At 34.1% G+C, this 13,057-nt stretch overlaps 1 protein-coding gene across 2 annotated transcripts in view; it reads left to right on the forward strand.

Annotated features, from left to right (window-relative positions):
* Nucleotides 1-13,057, forward strand: part of ANO3 (anoctamin 3) — a 433,470-nt gene that overhangs the window by 320,996 nt on the left and 99,417 nt on the right. For both annotated transcript variants that reach the window (XM_082476760.1, XM_082476761.1), the window contains exons 6-7: nt 4,773-4,873; nt 12,793-12,837. In XM_082476760.1, coding sequence (XP_082332886.1) covers nt 4,773-4,873; nt 12,793-12,837 — 146 coding nt within the window. The remainder of the gene's footprint in view (nt 1-4,772; nt 4,874-12,792; nt 12,838-13,057) is intronic.

Below are 13,057 nucleotides of genomic sequence, written 5' to 3' on the forward strand. Positions count from 1 at the left end.
TTCTTTTTTTTCTTTTTTCAGCTCTCTGCCACCAACTTGTAGAGCGACTGTGTAAAAACACATTTTAAAATTTCCTTTTCTCTCAAGAATGAATCTTCTACCTCTTGAGAATTTTGGATGGAATAATTAAATAATAATGTGAAGTGTGAAGGCGGTGGGTGCTTTGTTCCCTTGGAAAAGCCTGCCTGCATCAGAGCTAAGCAGAATAGTGCCAGATTGGGAGCTTGTGATTCCAAGGGAGAAAGTAATTTTTCTCCCTGCTAACACCAGCCCTTCACCAACCTCCTGCTCAGTAGCTGCAAGAAAATAAAACTACTTTTGTTTTTTGTGTTTTTGGTTTTTAAGTAGAGGTACAACAAAAGAGAAATTAAGTTGAGGAAATTATAAGAGAAGACAATTTATGTTGCTTGGAAAAGATATATATATATATATTTAAAGTTAAGACATACAAAATTAGAAATGTTCTAGCTGTATGTGCACTCAGCTTGACGTTTCATTCATCAATGGTAGAATTAATGAAGTAACATCCTTCTAAAGCATCTCCTTTATTTGAATGTAATAGATTTTTTCACATCTTAAGGGTTGACAGGAATGAATTAATAATCAGTGCTAAGCCAGCTATTCATGACGCTAATTTGAATCCTGACATAGTACCTCTTCCAGAATAATTCTGGTTTATTTGCTTTCTTGTCTTCATCATCTCTTGCTTAGGTACACGTTACATAGAATGTGTACTCAAAGTAAGTTAACTCATTCATTCATTCATCCACTCAACAAATGCTTAGTAACTACTATGTGCCTGGCATAGAACTAGGTGCTCAGTAGACATAAATGAACAAAGTGAAAATCCCTTCTCTCAAGGCATTTACATAAATAGACTCATTCATTAGAAGATAATAAGTACTATAGGAAAAAATAGAGTGAGGTAAGAATGGTGGGGTGAGGGCAGGAAAGTCATAGTAAGTGACCAAATGATGGAAGTAGAGTGAATGAGAGGGAGATTAGTAAGAGAGTGGGTTCACAAGATATTGAAGGTGAAATTGTAAAAGGCTATGTAGGTCATTGGAAAAACTTTGGTTTTCACTCTGATTGAAATGGAGTTCTGAGAAATTATATGATTTGAGTCACATTTTAAAGAATAACTCTGGCCATTGTGCTACGAATAGACTATTGGGGGCAAGAATGTGAGCAAAGCCTCTGTTAGAAAGCACTGTAGAAATCTAGGCCAGAGATGGTGGTGACTTAGGCCAGGGTGGTGGCTGTGGAGGAAGTCAGGAGTGACCAGATTCTAGCTGTGCGTACCGTAAGGTAAAACAAATCAGGAACCAAGTGGTGGTATGAAACCCAGGGTCTCCCGGTGTGGAGGCTAAACCTTCCCAGGTCTCTCCCAATACCCACGCATGTATTAGTCACTCCTTCTTCATGCTGCTAAAATATTCTGGCAACCAAGATGCCTAGGTTCAAGAACCATGATGCTCTGTGGGAGAGTATGATCTTCATTCATACTAGAATAAGGCTCAGCTCCTGAGAAACTATTTTTTGTGTCCCAACATCTGTTTATTCAACAATAGAGATCCCTGCTTTCAAACTGTGTGAAACCATTTGAGGGAATGCAATAACCTAACATCAGTGCATTTCTCAAGGGATTGGTTGTTGTCTTAAATCATCCGACATGTAGAATGTGTCATTCTGGTATAGATTGATTTTTGTCTGAGTCTGGACTCATTCATTTTCATAGAGGTCTCACTTCCAGATTCTGGGGGGAAATAAGCACTGAATATGTTTTCTGTCATCTTGAGGATCTCATTTTCTCTGTCCTTGAAAAAGAACCCACATCTCCCCACGAACTAAACAATGACATAAAGGCATAGGGCACTTTAAATACATACAGAGGAAAGAGAGAAATTTTCCAAAGAAACTATAGTCTATAGAAATACAGTGTTATTACAATTTATACCATTTATATTACCAAAAGAAAATATTTAACTCTTCAATCACTTGATTCAAGTCACTCTACTTCAGAGTTTTCCCCAAATCATAGGTTGTTACTGACTTTTTACTTGTATAATTCATAGCCTACTATAGAAGGCCTACAAAATCAAGGGAAGGTTCCACCAAAGATGAATCAGGTAGCCATTTACTGAGAAAAAGAAAAAAGAGGAAGATTCTAGTGAAGATTTGAAATTAGCCATTATTTTGACCATGGTCTGATTTGAGAGGCATGCTCTTAACTGAGAATGAACATTCTGGGTAAACCTCTTATACTTGGGCCCTTTATAGTACAGTCTCTCATAAGACTTACAACTCTGTGAATTAAGACCATTCTCTCCATATCCCAGGAGAGAAAACTGAGGATCAGAGAGGATAGGTAACTTCCCCAAGGTCATAGAGCTAGTAGATGCTAGAGCTGGAGTTTGTACTTACCTCTTTGTGATTCCAAACACTATGTTCTTTCTTCCATACCATGTGATTTCTTCTAAGTAGGCAGTTAGGATTAAATAAATATATTTACATTGTGCTTGGTAAGTGAAAGGCAAGCTGGTGTAACACCAGTAGCCGACACCATCATTTCAAAAAAAGGATATTTGTTATCACTTTGAATATAAGAACTTTTGTATGGATAAAACAGGAAAAACTATAATAAAACATGAAATGATCCTTTCACTTGCCTCACATGAGGGAGTCATTTAAATAGGTGAATGCCTATGTTTTATATGTTTTAGAAAGACTTTTTTTGTCTTTACCACTCCTGCACAGAAACCTTTCAACCAAGTCTGGGGCAGTTACTAAAAAGAGCCTGGAGATATCAACATCATAATTATTCTTTTTTTCCTTGATCAGTGACAGATTTCTAGCTGAGTGAAAAAGATATATTTTTAAATAAACAGTTGTTTGAATGAATTAATGCTCATTTAAAAAGTTATACACATTATTTCCTCAAGCATAGCTAAAGTGTGCAAACTTAGTCTGAATTCAAAGACCTTTAGATATTTAACACATACTATGCCTTCTGTCATTGTTAATTTTTTTTATCATTCTTTATCTTTAATTTAAAACAAACATATTCGAAGTAGGAAAGTCATTTGGAAATTGCACAGGAAGCATCTTTTGCTATTTTCCCCTGGTGATTTGAAAAATACCTAGTACCTCAATAAACTATAAAGAAAAAATAACACATGGTCCAAAATTTTGGAAATTCTGTTTACTTTATTTACCTTCTCGGATATTTTAGCAAGTACATGCATATTAAAATGTCTCACAAGTCCTCTAGTGAGAAACCCTAAATTGTCTTGACCTTGGACTGATCCCCCCTTTTTTCATAATACTTCAGGGAACAAACACTTCCAAATGCTAGTCTGTGAAAGTGCCTGTCCAGTGTCAATGGTGATCAGCCTGCTGTCTACACCTGAGTATTATTCCAATGATTGTCCCATAGCTCTCTAATAATACTGTTTTAAAATGTGGGTACTACAAATTTGAAGTATGTTCTGGCAAATTCATGGAATTAGCCATATCTAAAACATAGGGCTTTTTGAATATATGAATATAAAATTGTACAGTTTAATTTTTAAATATATAATTTTAAATTAGACTGATAAATTTCTTCCATACTTTTGAGCCTTTAAGATTGTTATGTTTCTTGAGATGTTCCATCTAGTTGAAATTTAAAGGAAAAATGTTAACCAAGTGGAGTCCAGCTGTATGTAACCTGACATGTGTGCCTAAATGGAAGCGAAGAGCAGTTCTTCCTTGACATAATTCACCTTCTCTAATCATTTGAGGAATAAGCTCTGTGGAATTCAGTGCTACAGTGGCCACAAACTTCTTTCTTGCTCTATGGGCCTCAGATATTGTAGGAATTTCAGAAAATAACTATCTAGGCTTTTTTTTTTAAAGTATAATATGAACATTAATGATATATAATGACAAAATGGTCAATTATTTAGTTACTTATTTTAGACTACTGGACCAAATCTAGGAATCTTGATGATTATCTGGTTCAAAAAGGCATCTGATTCTCTGTTAGTGCTATGAGAAAAATATTCAGAACAATGGAATCCAATTCTGGGAATTCTTAAGAATTAGACCAGAGTACTCAATTTTGTTAAAAGCTCCTTAGATAATTCTGATGCACACTTGATTTTGCTTAAAAACCTCTTGTCTAGATCAAAGACACAAAGTCTTATGATCTCTTGCAGGAAACAGTATACTAACCTGTTAAGATTCAAGTAAGCGTGCAAATTTGACAGCTCTGTAAGGCTATGGACTTGTAGGATTTTTACTCTGTTTATCCCCAGGATTTTCATAGGACCTCTCAAGGAGTAATTACTCAATAAATTGTGCTAGAAGAGTAAGTGAATGAATAACTGGTAGCAACTGTCAGTGTTGTTTTTACCACTACCACCGCTGCCCCCCACCCCGCCACCCCAGAGCAGGAAAGAGAGGATCATGAGAAGGTGTCAAACAAGAATAACTTCAGATTCCTAATTGGCTCATGATTGTTCTGATTGGGGATTCTGGATCTTGATAATGATCAAGGGAAGAAAATGCACTAACTCACATGGATGATTATTTCTTGCATACGATGGCATTAGTACATTTTGATCAAGGTATTTCTGTATTAAGAAATTTATTCATATAAATTCCTTTTAAATGGGTGATAATGATTCATGTGTAGACAAGGGGACAATGTCCTTCCCTCTCAGATCAAATTGTGGCATGATATCATCAGCTCTGATTCTAAGTGGTGTCTGTTATGCTGTCCTTTGCAGCCAGCTGTTGCAAACCCTGATATCATGTTTATTAAAATTCATATTCCATGGGACACGCTGTGCAAGTATGCAGAGAGGCTGAATATCAGGATGCCCTTCAGGTAACTTTCAAATTTTATTTCGTTCTATCTCAATGTATATTAAGATGATCCTGATTTTTGCAAAACTTGAGAGCAATAAATGTAATTCTTTCTACAGAAGAAATGCTTTTTCTTCCAAAGTTTAGCTTATCTTGGACATTTATCTTTCCTTCTAATTTGCTTGCTTAATGTGGTAAGCATTCTGGTTCCCAGCTATATCATTTCTAGCTGGACTTGACTAGAGGGAGGGAAAAATAGTTGTTTTCAAATTTTAACTTATAATTCCCAAGATCAATTTCACTTCTTATTTAATATAAGTAGATGGAACTCTTATTTCTGTGAAAGTCAGGAAATGTAAGTGTGTAGCATCCTTATGTATACAAATACAGTGTTCTTTCTCTGTATAGCAGTTAGCAAGAAGCATTCCTCAGGTGGAATTCAACCAGATGGTTTCTTAGCTCTGTCCTCAATGCCAAAGGATAAATGGTAATAAAAGGCCTTCTCAGTTCAAAGATTTTTCAGTCCTTCCTATAGGCAAGCAAAAATTGAGTAGATGTGTTTCCCCATATTGTGTGTTTTGTGTTATATGCAGAATCTATCACTTTCCTTCATGATCTCTCAATAAAATTCAAGTGTTTCTACTATGTGCAAAGTTTTAACTCACATTGAAGATATGAACATTTACACTTATTTGGAGCTCAGTATGCTTTATCAACTGCTAAGAAGGTTTAAAAAGGTTTAGGGTAACAAGATACCAAGTAAAAGAACCTCTAGATAATGAATATGAATGAACAGTAAGAGTGCAATCAAAAATATGGAGAAATTTCTTAGACCTGGTAGCATGAAAGAGGCCAACTCTGTAAGAGTGCTGATGGCCTCAGGTCTCATGACAAGCCTTTACGGTATTCAAGATGAAATATGGGATGTTGATCACTGTCTTTTTAGTCATCTGAAACACCTCAGGCTTTGGAAGATGCAACCACAGTCATTGCCCACAAAACAGAAATTGATTAAGTGTTGGCAACTACAGAGGGATCTTACTGTGACAATATTAGAATTAGATGCCTAAATTGACTCCCATTCCTACTTGGGTAAAAGTTTCAAAATTCTCTGTACAGATGATATTTATAAGATAGGTAAATAATACCTTGAAGAGCTTGGCAAAGATAATAATAATAACAAAATAAAAAACAAAAGAAAATGAGTAAAGTCTTTTGAATTCTTTAGCACCTTATATAAATTATTAATAAGATACCTACAAAAACCTGAAGTTTGTACATTTTTATGAAACTTGGTCCCTGAAAGAAGCAAGTAAGGACCTATGAGATATTATTTGTGTTATGATTAGATATTTTGAAGTCTACAGAGGACTGTTTTTAATTCAGGTCATTCTACTGAACCAAACTTGAGAGTACAACTAAGTAAGTATACACTGTGCAACTCTTCATGTCTTGAGTTTTGAGGAATTTTTTCCTGCTGACACTACGTCTCCTTCTAAAAAGTCTTTTGAAATACATGCCTGTGACTTATTACAGGCTGATAATGGGAGAATACTTGCCTTTGCTCTATCTGCTTTCTTCTTGTTTGGTCTGTATATATGCATGCTACACAAAATCATGCAGAATTAAAACAATGAGTTTCATTTTAACTTATGAAATTATCAAAGACTTTCACAAGTAGTACTCTTCAAACCTCGCACAGATATGGTGAATAATCACCTCTGTTGATATATGGTGAGAATCAAACTTCATAAAATATTCTGAAACTGAATTTAAAATTATTTTCTGTGAGACTTAAAACTTTTCCTAACCACTTTTTATCTTAAGAAGATAATTGAAAAACATGTAAAAACATTCCCCGAAGTACTATTTATAATTATGAAAAATGGAAATATCTCCTATGTTCAATGGTAGAGGATTTAAATAATTTAGATATACCCTTGCAATGCAATATAATTCATTTATAAAACAAATGGGTACAAGGATTTATTAATGGTTGTAGTGAAATAATAAATAATAAAATTTAAATAATATGTGAAGGATATGCATGTATTCATACAATGAGATTTCAACAATGTAAAATGAATAGAAATAAAATTGGAAGAAAATATAATATGCTAAACATGATTGCTTCTGATGGGTGGGATTGTGGGTCCCTATTATTTTATTTGTTTACATTCTTACAAAATTATTTTAAACAAGTTCTATTTTGACTGCAGGATATAAACAAAGATGTAAAAGAAGTGTGACACCTAAGACAATAACCTACTTTCTGATATCAGGGTGAAATTGCTAAAAAATTCCAAATTAAGCCTGATTTCACATACCTTTATCCTGCCCCTATTCCTGTGATTTCACCATTGTTTCTAAGCAGAGGTATAGTTGAATTTATGCACAAACTAATTTCCTCGTAGATCTAGAAGGAGGAAACCTTTAGAGACTATCACAAAGCGTGCCATTTCAGTGGATTTCAGTATTCAGGTTCTCTTCAGGTTAACTGAACATTGTGTTAAAATATTCCATCAAAAAAGGAGCATGTCTTCCACTTATCTCCTCTGGACTTTATACAAAGCACATGTTTGCCAGGGGTCTGAAAGACTGCATCCTTTTTTGCTATCCAAGGGGGAATTTGTCATCATTTGATTCTTAGTCCCTTGAAAAGACACTTATTATTAATTTGAAATTATACTTTCATTCAATGAAAAAGTAAATGTTGGTTAACATGTTTGCTTTACACCAAATATTTGACATTCATAATTTCAAAGATGGTTTTCCTTTCTTTGTCAATATACTTTCAAAGTATGTCCATTCTGCTGTAGTTTATAGGGAAAAAGTCTTACAAAGACGATGGCAACAGAATCTACAGCATCACACATTTCATACAGCTCATTCCACCATCTCAGTTGGATTTTATTAATTTTAAAAATTGAAAGTCTGTTAGAGCACATTGACCTTTTTTCTCTCATTTCCCTTACTCTTGACTTTTTCAGATAAATTTTGAGGAACTCTGAAAGAATAATCAATATTCTCATAACTTTGTTTTTTAAAAAATCTGTATCAAATTTAATTATTTGTGTTTTTACCTTAGCAGTTCATTAAAAACAATTCCCTTACCAGACTATGTCTCCAGTTTGTATAAATTAGATCCTAGGTCTCCAATCTGTGTGCCATAGTGTCCTTCTATTTCAATGGAGGTTTTGAATAAGATGTTTTCTTCAGTTGATGGTTTTGCTTTTTATAAATGACATTCATTTTTATTTCCTGATAAGACTGCATTTGAAAGAAGAGTTCTGATACATCCAAAGAAAGAAATATGAAAACCATGAAATGTATGCAGTTACTGTCTCTTTTTATTGATGATGTGGCTCAGATTTCTTCTTTATAATACGTTTTTCAAGATAATGTTCACAATTTCCACATTACTGAAATTTTTGAAAATGCCATCGTGATGCTTTTGATTTAATAATATAAATATTAGAAAATATACAGCTTTTTTCCAAAGTTTGTCAAAGGAACACTCGTTCCAGAGGATGTAAAAGAAAAATATCCTGTGACCAAATATGTTCCTGAATTTCTAAGTTAAACAATAAGTTTATTTACTGTAGGAATTTTTAGAGATGTGGTTCTCAGTCTTCAGAATACATCAGAATCACCTGGGAAACTTAGTAAAAATGAAGGTCCCTAGAACCTACATCCAGAGATTCTGGCATATTAGGTCAGGGATAAGATTGGGCATTTTTAACAAGCATCCCAAGTGATTCTGTTACAGTTGGTAGAGAAATATTGTCTTGAAGATTTTTAATATTTTAATAATTCTTATAAGTTTTATAAATTTCAACAGACAGTTACACAGAGAAGTCTTTTCTTAATTTCCATCTGGTGATGGGTTTTTAAAAATCTTAACATGATGAAGCTCTTGGGAAAACAGTTTGAGAAATGCTGGAATGCAGAGTTCTTTTAGAACATATTTACAGATCAGTTTAAATAATAGATGTAGCATTAACTAACTCCTTAGTAACCAACTTCTGATTTATTTATAAGATACACCTAAAATTTGGGATAGCAGTCAGCTCATAAAAAGAATGTTATTCAAGCATAGAATAAGTGGCAAAGTGTTTTCATGATTACCAATTCATTTTCCAAATGTCCACCGTTATCATATTTAGGAACATATATATTGTCTTAAAAGATATACAAGAATAACAAAGAACTTAAATAGGAAAAATGCATCTCTTTTTTCAAGACAAGATTTTTAAAAGATTTATGCATAAAAACATATCCGTGCTTGACTATTCCATGTATTTATTCAGTGTTGAAACCTATATATTGCATTTCAGAAAGAAAAGCTGAAAATTTATTCAGAAAAAAATTATTAGAGTTATAACCCTTCCTTCAAAAGTTTTCTGGTAACTTACTGTATGAACATGAAATTTCAGCATTTTATCTAAATTTTATGCCTGATATTCTGCACGTGTAGAATTTTATATACATAAATTTTCTAGCTATTTCTTTTCTTGATTATTTTTCCAAAGTAGATATGGCTCGCGTATTGGACTTGATGTTTCCAAACTAACCAAGAAATTTCAGAGAGTTAAAATAGTCCACATTTTCTAGTTTTTATTCTATCAGGAAAGACTTAGCCTGTGTCTTGTACATTCCAGAAATATTAATTCCCACATTCATTACTTTTCTTTCGATTCAAAGGTGATTCCTGTTCATTCTTACCCTTCTCTCACATTAAATTGGTCAAACATATTTTAAGATGATTCAGTCATCCTGTAGCTTCTCAGGTTGAGTTCAAAGGTGGGGTCAACCTTCCATCTTTCCTCAAGCTCCTCCTCCCACAAATATTTTAATCATAGCAAATTTGGGGGAACATTTCTTAAAACATTAAGAACAATCTTTTATCACAATTGGGATTAAACTTAGATCACTTTTTTATGCAAAGGATATCTCACTCAAAAATAAAATAATGTAATAACATACAGGGAGCCCAATATATAGAATAGATAACAGTGCAGTAGCTTTGTTTGACAAGGAGCAGGGACCCAGGGTCACACCCATGTGACCGTCCTTCTCATTTGGCCACACAGACATCTCCACAAGTGGCCACTGGCTTTGTGAAACGCTGGTTGGAAACAGTGATGGAGATAATTATTTACTTATAATTTTGAGTGGTTGTTGTAATAGATGGGTAAGTAGGTAGGTAGATAAATGCTGTCTTGATGCAAGGTGTAGAATAGAAGAATCTTTCAAATGAAAAATTAAGGGAAAATAAAGAAAGCTCTGTCCATGAACAATATGCAGTTAATAAATTATGGAGTGAGGACTGTGGGTAGGAAATAATTTGGTCCTGCAGGCTCATTTATGCAGAAGAACTAAGGAAAACTGCAGGTTATTATTGACTGCATGAATTAAAGGTACACTTGTATATGTTGGGGAAATATAATTAAAAACAAAATCTCCCCCAACCAAGGAAACTTCTCCACAAACATAAAAGAGAAAGATAACCCTTTTGTCACTGAATAAACATTAAACCAGAATGCAACATGCGTCACAGGCAATTCACTGAGATTGCAAGTACAAAAAGAAATCGCACCCTTTTCTATAGCCAAGCAGATACACCCATTACAGGCATGTCCTCAAGATAAACAATAACCTAACCGGTCCTCAAGTAAGAGGACTTGACAGCACTAATTGTCACACATAGTTCATCCTAGATTTGACTGGTAACTAGGGTGTTAGTTAATTGGGAAAAATGAGTCTCTTAATTTTATTTGTTCTTACAGTATAAGCGGTTTAAAAAATATGTGTATTCATCTTGTATGACTTTCTTCCTTCACTTGTTCTTATTTCTCCCAAAGCATTTCAAAATTAAAAAAGAAAATGTTTAAGAGAAATATTTCAAAATAGCAGCAATAAAAAGAATGTTTTATCCAAATGCCACCTTGTTCTTTTATATCATTCCTTACCATATCCACAACTGATCATTATAACCATAATCTTTATCTCCTCTTAATCACATTCCTAGATTTTTTTGATGCTGAAAATTATTTTAAACCAGTTTCTACATTTGCAGTTTTTTTTAAGAGATACCTTATTTAGTAAATGTTTATTAAATTCAAAGTGCCCTCAGGCACTGAAGGAAATAAATGCAACTGTGAATTAAACAAAAGCCCATTCATTTATTCATCAGCCATCGGAATGCTTACTATTTACCAAAGAATGTGCCAAGTATACACAAAGTCAGATGAACTGAAGCTACTGTCTTCAAGAAACCCAATCTCCTATAGAGGATAGTCATTGAACAGTTATATAATACGGGGTAAATAGTGCAAGAGAGTACTTTGTAGAGGAGGTTCGGAGAGAAGACGGGTTTATAGTCCAATAGGGATTTATTTTTTTAACATCTTTATTGGAGTATAATTGCTTTACAATGGTGTGTTAGCTTCTGCTTTATAACAAAGTGAATCAGCTATACATATACATATATCCCCATATCTCTTCCCTCTTGCATCTCCGTCCCTCCCACCCTCCCTATCCCACCCCTCTAGGTGGTCACAAAGCACCAAGTTGATTGAATGATGTATGCACACAAACCTGTGTGTGTTTGATAAAATGAAAGGGGGTGATATTTAAAGTGTGAGTTTAGGCTAGACAGAGCAAGCCTTGAAACTCCATATCTGAATTTAGTGTTAGAGTATGTCAGAGACAACTTAAAAATTCTTTTCTAGGATTATGACTGGTGAGTGCAATGAAATATGGTAGCTCAGAAGGTTTTTCAAGTTTTCTAAGCAGTTAATAACACAGGACTAAATATCAATTGTCCTGACTCTCACTCAGCCCTGCTTTCTAGATACCACACCATGGAAGAGTTTCCTGATTCTCTGGAATGGGTTTAGGTGGGTGGGGATAAAGAGGCATTTTAGGAAGGCCCTGAATGAGATTCTTGAGCTCCAAGACGTGGATTTAGTGAGAAACTTTTAGAAGGTGAATTAACCTCTGTCACTAGAATATTTAGTTTCTCTAAAATCAGAATGCTACACACTTACTTAAAACACTCAATATCTTCCTATAACTTTTCACCCAAAAACCTTAGCATCAGTGGTAAGACCCCTCATCCTCTGTGCCTTGTTCATCATCCCCTCACCTCTTTTATTATTATCCTCAACTTGCAATTTATACCCCAGCAATTAACAAATTAGTCAAAGTTCCCTGAATCTTACAACGTTTAGTCTTGCTCCCATAACCATTTCATATGCTGCTACCTCTGTCTAAAATGCCATGTCCTAAGTACTCCATTCAGACGACTTCTGTCATTCATGCTTCATGATTCAACACAGATAACACATCCCTTGGGAAAGCTTCCCTGTCTCCTTTCTCCTCCATCTATGACAACTAATTGAGATCCCTTCTCAGGTACTTCCATAGCCCTCTCTGTTTTACTGCATTATCACACTTTGTTATAACTATCACTTGTCTGCTCAACTGAAAAGTAGCTTTTTGAGGGTAAAGACCCTCTTTTTTTCTCTAAATTTTTAGTGGTTATAACTTAACATTCTTTGCAAAGTCATAAATATTCATTACATATGTGTTTAGATCAATAGATGACTTCATATAACATACAAGCAAGTGATCTGGTTAATATGCATTATGTAGCAGAAGACAAACTTTCAAAAAAGAATTAAAACTCAAACATTCAAAAGTGATCTATTGATTTATGAAAGTGTCTTTGTTATTAATAACTTAGATTCTGAAATTGAAATAATGCAAATTCAGAGTTCTTCCTGTTATACTGGTTCATTTCGTGTCTTTCTTTAGCATGTGGAAATTAGAGTACTGAAATGCTCAGTATAATTGAATGTTGTCACTCGCTGGTTTCACTATTTTCATGTGACTTTCCTCAGCTGATTTCTTTCTTTCTTTTTTTTTTTTTTTCAGGAAAAAATCCTATTACACTGACCAGAGGAGCAAATCAATGGGCAGGTTGGTGGGTGATATGAAATTTGTTTACGACCAATTTGTCATTTGGGAAAAAAATTTGATTACCCATATCAGCAGCTGTAAATTTTAGAAAGAAAAACTTTACTGATTTGTTCAAGATATTTTCAAAATGACTTATGCCAAATTTGACAATGTTTAAAATCAGATGATCCCTTTTTTTTCTATTTACCATTGCCGTTCCCACAATCCTTCCTTGATATAA

The sequence above is a fragment of the Balaenoptera physalus genome (genome assembly GCF_965194825.1).
Source record: "Balaenoptera physalus genome assembly, chromosome: 10".
NCBI classification, from domain to species: Eukaryota; Metazoa; Chordata; class Mammalia; order Artiodactyla; family Balaenopteridae; genus Balaenoptera; species Balaenoptera physalus.